Source organism: Miniopterus schreibersii (genome assembly GCF_964146895.1).
Source record: "Miniopterus schreibersii genome assembly, chromosome: 7".
Classification (NCBI taxonomy): domain Eukaryota; kingdom Metazoa; phylum Chordata; class Mammalia; order Chiroptera; family Miniopteridae; genus Miniopterus; species Miniopterus schreibersii.
The window spans coordinates 39,280,507-39,289,178 of NC_138108.1; the positions used below are offsets into that span (position 1 = coordinate 39,280,507).

At 50.3% G+C, this 8,672-nt stretch overlaps 1 protein-coding gene across 1 annotated transcript; it reads right to left on the bottom strand.

Moving 5' to 3' along the window:
* HOXD3 (homeobox D3) lies at nt 1-5,050 on the bottom strand. Its single transcript, XM_081141830.1, has 2 exons — nt 4,505-5,050; nt 1-2,688 (listed from the first exon to the last, which is right to left on the bottom strand). The coding sequence occupies exons 1-2, from the start codon at nt 5,043-5,045 to the stop codon at nt 1,931-1,933; spliced, it is 1,299 nt and encodes a 432-aa protein (XP_080997956.1). The 5' UTR covers nt 5,046-5,050; the 3' UTR covers nt 1-1,930.
* Nucleotides 5,051-8,672: the final 3,622 nt, after the last annotated feature.

Genomic DNA, 8,672 nt, shown 5'->3' on the forward strand with positions numbered 1-8,672 from the left:
TTGAAGTCATTTATTCTTGCTGATACACTTCTACAACAAGTATACTTTAAACCTGCTCAGAAAAGGTGAAATTTAGCAAAAGGATAACCCCCTCCCGCCCTCAATCTAGCATGCCATTTTTAAAACAGCACAAAAGAACAAGGAAACTAAATACTTTTTTAGGCATCATTATTTAGCGAAACACAAACATCCAAGTAGAAACGATTGTTGTTCCACCAGACGATTAGAAGTTAAATTATTTCCACACAATAGGAATTTCACCTCATGTCATGGGGGATGTGGTAGGAGTTGTATTATTTGTCAAACCAAATAGAGATGTGTGGGCCGACTTTGCTGAAATACAAAGAATTGAACCTTATCTGAAGGCGTTTTCCAAGTGCCTCCTCCCAGAGAAGCGGGTGGAAATTGTCCACCCCTAGCTAAAGCCACGCTATTATATACAAAATGGTTATAAATCCTTGGAGACATTTTTTGCCCATTTAGTACAAAGGAACAGGAGTAAACAAGGCGTTTATACTTATGTTCCATTAATGAAACTTTTATTACTTTACATCATGGGGAATGTTTGTTTTCTTTATAAATGAACCACCAACCACTATAAAGGAAAAAGTCATGACAGCATTTCCTAGAGAAAAGGCTTAGGTGCGTGTCTCCAAATGATCATTTCTTTTTCTGCACCTTAGCTTTTTCGTAGCTCAATTCTTATGACATCTCTTGTGTCTTTTCTTTGATTGTCAGTTTTCTTTCAAAGTTTATTTTTTATTAATGCAGAAAAGTGATCTCTGGCCTCCCCAATGTAAATGCAATCTAAAAAAGTTGATTTGTGTCTAGAAAGATTGGGGTAGAAACAGCAAAGCAGGCGCAGCACAAAGCCCTACCCAAATCACCCAGCCTGGAACATTTCTAGGTTTGCATCCTCAGATTCCCCCCCCCCCCAAATGTCAAGAGCTGGGATGTAATCAAGTATCCCAGAACCACTGTGTGTACTAGATTCCAAATAAATGAAAAAATATTTCAAAGGGTCAGCCTATTTGGTTGGGGGCCTTCCATCAAGATTGTGGGAAAGATAAAGGCAGTGATCTACTTGCAAGTGTGTGTGATTAACACAGATACTCTTCCGACTGAGAAATTTTTTATTCTAAATATTTGTTCAAATAGTACCAGACAATTTGAAATCAATAAACTGTGTCGAGTTGGAGGGCTGCGGCTGTTGAGAAATGAGTAACGGGTGTCGTCTGACTCTACCCGTGAAGGACAATTTGCGGTCTTAATCCTTTATATCAACTACAAACACCAGCCAGGGTTACAACTGTTCAAAACTACTCTCTCAACTAGTTCCGACCAAGGGGAGTAAGGAGGTGACGTGTGGCCCCCGAGGCCCGGGAGCGCGTTCCTAAGCCGGCTGGAGAATTCTACAAATATACACATAAATACATTAAGACGGGGATAAATAATCAGAGAAACGAAATGACTCGCTTCAAATAATAAATACAGGTTGTTGAGTCCGATTCAATCCTTACAGGGCGGGAAGGAGCATATAAATTAAGGTCTCCGCAGCTAGGCTGGACAAGGGCCAGGGCCAGAGCGCTCCAGGCTCTGGTCCCTCTGCAGAGCGCGCTGCCGCTGAATCTCAGACTTACCTCCGGGACACCAGTACCAGATTAGAGCCCTCGGTCCGCAGTTTATGGTACTGCCAGGCTTACAGAAGAGAATCCTCGCGGCTGATTTATGGCGAGTCACCCAAAGGAGGACGCGCCTGGAGGGGAGGCCCAGTCGCCTGCGCCTCGGCCGCTGTTGGCCCGAAACCAGGGAGGCAGCGGCGGGGTCGGGGCGAGGGAGGGGTCACCGGCTGCCTCGCGGCCCCGCCTGCCACCCCCGCCACCAAAGCAAAAGAGGTAATTGCGCCAAGAGTTCGGGCCGCTGGCGGCGGCTACAGATGCGTCAGTTTGGGGGCCTCGGGCAGGCGTCCCTGAGACGAGTGGTGGGCCGAGAGATCTGTGTATGTGGGATGAGGGTCGCACGGTCCATGGTGGTGGTTGCCAGGAATCTGCGCGGCGCAGCTGTAGTCCACGCTGGCCGAAGACGGATGCGAGAGGTGGCCCAGGTTGAAGACCGGCCCGGACGCGGGAGCCATGGAGTCGACGAAGTTGCCGCCCACGTACACCGGGCTGCCCTGCAGGTTGGCGCTGGCGAAGCCGCCGCCGTTGCTCGCCATGGGGTGGGGCTCGAACTCGGGCGCCGCGTAACGCTTCTGCTGCGGCAGGCAGCTGCTGAGCGGCGCCGTGTAGGCGGCCAGGCCGTACATGTTGGGCTGAGATTTAGCGAAGGCGGGAGGCGAAGGCGCATCGTAGGCTAGGCCGGGCACCGGCGGCAGCTGGCCTGAGTAGGCCACGTGGCCAGACGAGCCGCCGAGCGGCGGGCTGCGCTCCGGGGACTGACCCGCCGGAGAGTGCAGGATGCCCTTGGCCTTCTGGTCCTTCTTGTACTTCATGCGCCGGTTCTGGAACCAGATCTTGATTTGGCGCTCGGTGAGGTTCAGCAGGTTGGCCATCTCCACGCGGCGTGGCCGGCACAAGTAGCGATTGAAGTGGAATTCCTTCTCCAGCTCCACCAGCTGTGCACTCGTGTACGCGGTGCGCACCCGCTTGGACGCTGGGCCCGGCGGGCTCTTGTCCTCGCAGCTCTCTCCTGGACAGGGAGGGAGAGAGATGGGATGCTGAGAGGGAGACTGGGGACACCCCGGGCTGGAAAGGGGTGCTTCCCTGGTTCTCTCTTCTTCCTTCCCCTCCCCCCCTTTAATCCTGGCTGGAGTGGGGGAGGGGCGTTTGAGAGGTGAGAGTCTAAGGAGGAACTCACCGGCCCCAGGCCTACCAATGAGTCCCACCTGAAACCCCCATCTGCCGCCTGAGGTTTGATTCTTTCTGCCCAACCCCTCCCCTCCAGCCTAGTCCATCATCCAGTCCCAAAGGCTGTGGAGGAGTTTAATGGTAGACTAGTAGCAGCTGGTAAGGCCTCCCCTCTGTCAAAGAAAGGCCAGACTTCTTTGAACACTCCTCCTAGCCTCTGCTGGGGGAGGAGGGAGGGAACAGCCCCAGCCTGCCTCACTCAGGGGCTGTCTCCTGGTCAGAAAATCACCCAGGAGGCATGGACTGAGGATGGAGATCTTAGCACTTCACCCCAGTCCAGCTGCACCCAAGAGCTCTGCATCCAAATGCAGGGAGGTGATAAACCATAAAAATACTGCCCCAAGATTTTAGGGGACCTAAGGCCAAGCTGGGAGCATTTTTAGTATTGAAGTGCTAGAACCAGCAGCCTCAACACTGGTTTCCACCACCCCTGCCACCTCTCAGCAGCTTGTCCACTCCCTCACTGGGAAGACAAATGGATTTCTCCTGGGAGGGAGGGCCTGCGCCTGCAGCTGGGAAGGAGGGGCAGGAGAAGGAGCTTATAGGCTAGAAGATACTTTTCCCCTAGGAGCAGCAGCCTCAGAGAGCAGCAGGCAAACCAGAGACCTGGTTTGCTAACAAGCTAGCTACATCCCAGGCTTCAAACTGGCCCTAAACCTGCAAGCAAGTTCATCTACCTGAAGATAAACCACATCAGAGAACACAAGGCCATAAAATTTCGGGAACCAATCAGGCTGAGAGAAAGGAAGCAGGCCTCAGAGCTCCTGTCGGTGCTCACCTTCTTTCACACACCCTGAGGGGACCTGCATAAGACCTTCTCAACTCTAGGGTCTCCCTTTTCGGGGAGAGGAACACAAGGTGCTCCTGTTTCACAGCAGTTCCTCTTCCCCTAGGATATGCTCCTCTGTATATTATGGATTTGCTGGGATGGGGAGAATTGGGCCGGGATGGGCCAAATAGAGCCCCATGGTTATGCCGTGGAGGCACTGGTTGGATTCAAGTGCACCATTTTGTTATTTTATAGTCTTGGGCAAGTCACCTATCATCTTTAACAGTTTCCTTATCTAGAAAATGGGGATATTTTCATATACCTACCTCAAAAGTTTCTTTGAAAAAGTAAATTAGATAAAGCTTGTAAAGCACTTAGCATGGTTCTTAACATAGCGCTCCACAGACATTAGTTCTTATTAATTGAAGAGACTGAGATTCATGTGATAGGACTATGTAACCACCTGGGCTTGGGGACCATGCCTGTCTTCAAGTTTTGAAGAGCTATTTTATGGGATAAAGGAGCTGAGTTATGACCAACAGCCCAGGAAAGCAGATGTGAGATCAGTATAAAGAGGAGCTATCTATTAATAACTATGAGACTTGCCCAGCAATGCCACCAACAGCCTGGAATGGAAGTGAGCCCCTCTCACTGTAAGGGTATAACTCCCAATCAGGGATACTAAAAAGAAGGGACATTTCTGTGTCAGTAGGACTTTAGACATATGGTTGCACTTCCAGCCTGGAGTTTCTTGGTTCCTAGGTGAGCTAGCTTCTTGGGGTGAGTGTGGAGGGACTTAGCCCAAGCATAAGCTCCCTCAAAGAGCTACCTGCAGTGGCACAGCTGTTCTTCTGCTTGGAGTTCTGTCGGGACTCTTTCATCCAGGGGAAGATCTGCTTGCTGATGGTGGCTGAAGAGCCAGAAGCATTGGGCCCACCCTTGGCCTTCTTGGCAGGCACTCCACCTCCAGAATTGGTGGGTGAGGATGGGGGCAGGGTTGGTGGTGGAGGAGGGGGCTGTGGTGGCTGCTGCTCTGAGTTCAGACCGGGAGGCTGGCTGCCACTACCCCCACCCTGGCTGTTCCCAGTGCCAGGCCGCATGCAGCTGCCATTGAGTTCGGCCCCCTTGTGGGCTGGCGCTCGCAGAGATGCAGAGCTCTGGATGGAGCAGGCAGAACCTGGGTAATCAGTGTCCAAGGAGTTGGCAGCAGCAGGGGGTGGATAAGGCTGATGGGGGGCACTGTAGCCATATGTGTCAGTGGCTTTGCTGTAGCCATAGCCTCCAAAGAGTCCTGGGTTTTCATAGTAAGCAGCCTTCTGCATCGTGTTCTCAGGAAGCTCCAGGGCCTGCTGACCCTGCTCAAATAACATTGACCACCACTGTCTCCTTCACTGCCACCTCCAATATCTGCCAAATCCTGAGCGAGCTGGAGCAGCCCCAGGCTCCAAGTGACCTGCAGAGAAGAAAAGTGAGAGGCCCCAGCAGCACTGTCATTGGCAAGACCAGTCAATACAGAGGGACTAGCTTAGGCTCTCTGCTTCTCACCCACTTAATAGTGGGGTATCTGGAATTTTATGAAGTTCAACTTATATGAACCCTTGGAAAGGTTACAAGGAATTTCTCATAAACATAAGAAAAGACCTTTCCTTCTTTTTCACTATATCCAAGGGAAGGGGCTTTTCCTCCCCCCTCACCCCCAGATACAATTTTCTTTCTCCAAGAGTGTCAATTTAGCATTTGAAACTGAATGGAAAAGCACTTATGGCCTCATACATTTTAATGGCTGATTCTTCCATTTGACTTTGAGCTCCTTGCAGGCAGGGACTGTGTCTTATTCATTTATACATTTCTAACATCTAGCCCAGTGCCCCACATATAGTAAGTGCAATAAATGCTTGTTGAATGAGTGAATAAATGAATGGCTCAATCAACGAAGGTGCCATCTCAGGGCTTTGATGGGCAAAAGAAAGCCATATAACACACTCAGAACAGCAAGAGCTCTCAAAAAAAGTATCTCCCCCACCTGGTTTCAAAATCACAGCATCCTTCATGAAGACCCAGATAGTCCACTTTCCGGTGACAGTGTGAGAATCAGCCCAGTTAGCTCTGTGGGTCAGCACTGTGAAATCCACTAGGAGATAAAAACCAAGAAGAGGGCTTAAAGACTCCCGACTTATTTTGAAGCTAGAAAATGTTTCTTCTTTTTCATCTACATTTTTTTAGACTCTTAACTTTGTTCTCCCCTGCCTTTAAATGGATACCACTGAAAATGGGTGAAGAGATTTAGGCTTTGAAATGCATGGAGCACAGGTGAATGGCAAATGCTTTATAACTATTATTTTTATCCTGCATTTATTGTATGGATATTATTATTGACCTCTGCTCTGGATCATCCTTTCCACGACCACCTCCCAACTCACAACCAGTGAGAGAGCCTCTTTTGGCATGATGAATGGACCCAGAATTAGAAGGGGGGGGGACTAAGAAAAATTCTACCCCTTTTGTGTCCTCTGACTCTTGATGGGGGTTTCCCTTCTCACCCACCCACCCCTTCTCCTGAAAGGCTCTTAAGGAGTTAAAGTATAACTAATACCATTCAACCACTTTTGTCTGCTTGATAAAGAAAACTCATAGGTCAGCCCCCTGGTCTTAATTCTTGATCTCTTCTTTCAGGCAACTTTTCGTCCCCACAACTCCCTGGCTTACATCATGGTCATCATGATGGACCACATTATCTAGACAACTTATGTGGCCTAGTGGGTTTGACCACTAGTACTGAAATTGCTCCTCCAATCACTCATTTCCCCTCCACTTTCACCAAAAAGCCTCACCTGATTTCAAAAAATCATTCATACTACCCTTCATTTGGTAGTATTCTTGCCCATTTTTGTTTTAAAATATAAGTGAATGTGCCATTTATCTTGATAGGAGATAGGCCCTTCTCTATGGGATCATAGAATACTAGGATGTTATACTTTAGGAATTGTTTCTACTATTGTTATTAAATGTATGCAATTAGGATATTTGCCCAACAAAGCTGGTCTTAATCTTTCTTTCAATTCATTTTCTATATCATCCTCTGACTCTTAAAATTACTGAATATAAAACAGGCAGCTACCTCCTCATTCTGTGACTAATATTTACATGTGTATGTCCCCAGGCAAAAGCACCAGGTACTCTGGGTTTCCTTAAGTTTTGGTACTTTTCTGGGATCCTTCTTCTAGTCTTAAACTTTGGGCCCTCTGGATGTCAAAATGGTCACATTTGACACTGAGACCACCAGAATTCGCTGCTGCTTCTGTCATTCCATATACAACTGTGGAAGCAAAACATCCCCTCTTGCCTCCCAGGTTGACCAAGTTGATGTTGATAGGTGGACCAGTCATATTAAAACAGCTTCTTTAGGAACTGACCAGGTCTTTGAAACAGATGGCTTTGCATATATAGTCGTTCCTATGGCATATTCCTAGAAAACACTCTGTGTACAGACATCAAAAGTGCAAATTCTGGGTAGCTTCACAAGTAACCACAGAGTGTGTTCTCTGTTTTCATTGTATTAAGGAATTTCAAGTCCCACACAATGATTCGCCACCCCAATGTCCATTTGCCCCAGAAGTCAGGGCAGTAAGTAGGTTTCTAAATGGGAAGGACTTTGCAGCCTCACCTCCGCAAAAAAGAAAAATATATAGTGCCCTAAAGAAACCACCTCTCCTAAAACAGAACCGGAGAATATTATTACAAACTGGTTTGTTTAAAAAAAAAAAAAAAAAAAAAAAAGCTTATTTCTTTCCAGAAATCCCTACTCCTTGTGAACTCTGCTTGAACCTAAAAAGCAGGAATGGGTCATAAATCACTTGGACAATGGTCAACTGTTCAGTGGCTCATCTTTTCGATCCCCCCCCCCCCCCCGCCTTTTCTTTAAGGCTTTCTTTTCTCGCCCTTTGGTATCTCTGCTCATTTGGGCTCCGGGACCCAAATGCCTTGGGGTGAAGACGAGCCCCGCAGGGGGAGGGGCAGTCTTCCAAGTCCTCAGCTGCCCTTTCCTCTCGCTTCTGCTCCTCTCCACCCCGCAGACCGGGGGGCTTGCAGGGCAGCCTCCCCAGAACCCCGCGGCGCCATCCTAGGCCCCTCCTGGGGAAGAGGCGCCAAACGGGGGTCTGGCTCGTCCTTTCTCGGGGTCCCGGGAAATTGCCCGACTTAGCTCAGAGGCCCAACCACAGGCGGGGCCAAAGGGTCCCCAGCCGGAAGGAAAGCAGCCTCTGAGCGACCCCCGCCCCGCTCCCCAGACAGGGCCGCGTTGTGCCGCCGCACCCACCGCGCCTCCGAAACAGCTGAACCCAGATACTTGCTCACTGCACTTAATTCTGCCCAGGATCAATACCTAATATGATACCGAATAAATAAAAGGCGCTCACAGCGGCCAGGGGACGGGGTTATTAAGCAGCTGGAGCTCTCACGGTGCATATCAATGCACCTGTCATTGTGGTTTGTAACAAAATTTATGACTGCGAGCGCGGCGGCAGTAAACGCTTCAGTAAGGAATGAAAAGAAAAACACTTCCCCAGGCCCGGCACTTCTCAGAAGTGGAGACCAGTCTCGGCGTAGGAGGAAGCGCAGCGAAAGAATGCCCTACTCCGCGCTTTCCCCGCCGAGCCCCCGCAGCCCGGCGGTTATATAAGGCGGCCGGCGCCGCCTGGAGCAGCTCCGCCGGGCCGCCCGCCGCGGGAAGGGACGCGCGCCTCGCCGGCCGAAGACCTGCTGCCGCCGGGCCTGCGGGCGCCCGAGGCTCCGGGACGCGCGGAGGCCGCCGGCGGGGAGGCCGGGGGGCTTGGGGAGGGAGGGGGCGGCCGTCCCGGGGCTGCGCCGAGAGCTCGGGGTTGTAAATCACGGAGGGGGAGTCGGTCTGCGCAAGCGGAAAGAAGGGGGAGGCGATGGTGCGCCGGTTGCTTCCATTAGTCTCAAATTCTCCTAAGGTTCCTCTCCCAGTTCTCCGTCAG

Excerpts from the sequence above, each read along its gene's own strand:
- HOXD3 (XM_081141830.1), bottom strand. The coding sequence starts at position 5,045 with ATGTTATTTGAGCAGGGTCAGCAGGCCCTGGAGCTTCCTGAGAACACG. Across the intron at positions 2,689-4,504 it reads GAACAGCTGTGCCACTGCAG|GAGAGAGCTGCGAGGACAAG; the intron begins GTAGCTCTTTGA and ends CTCCCTGTCCAG.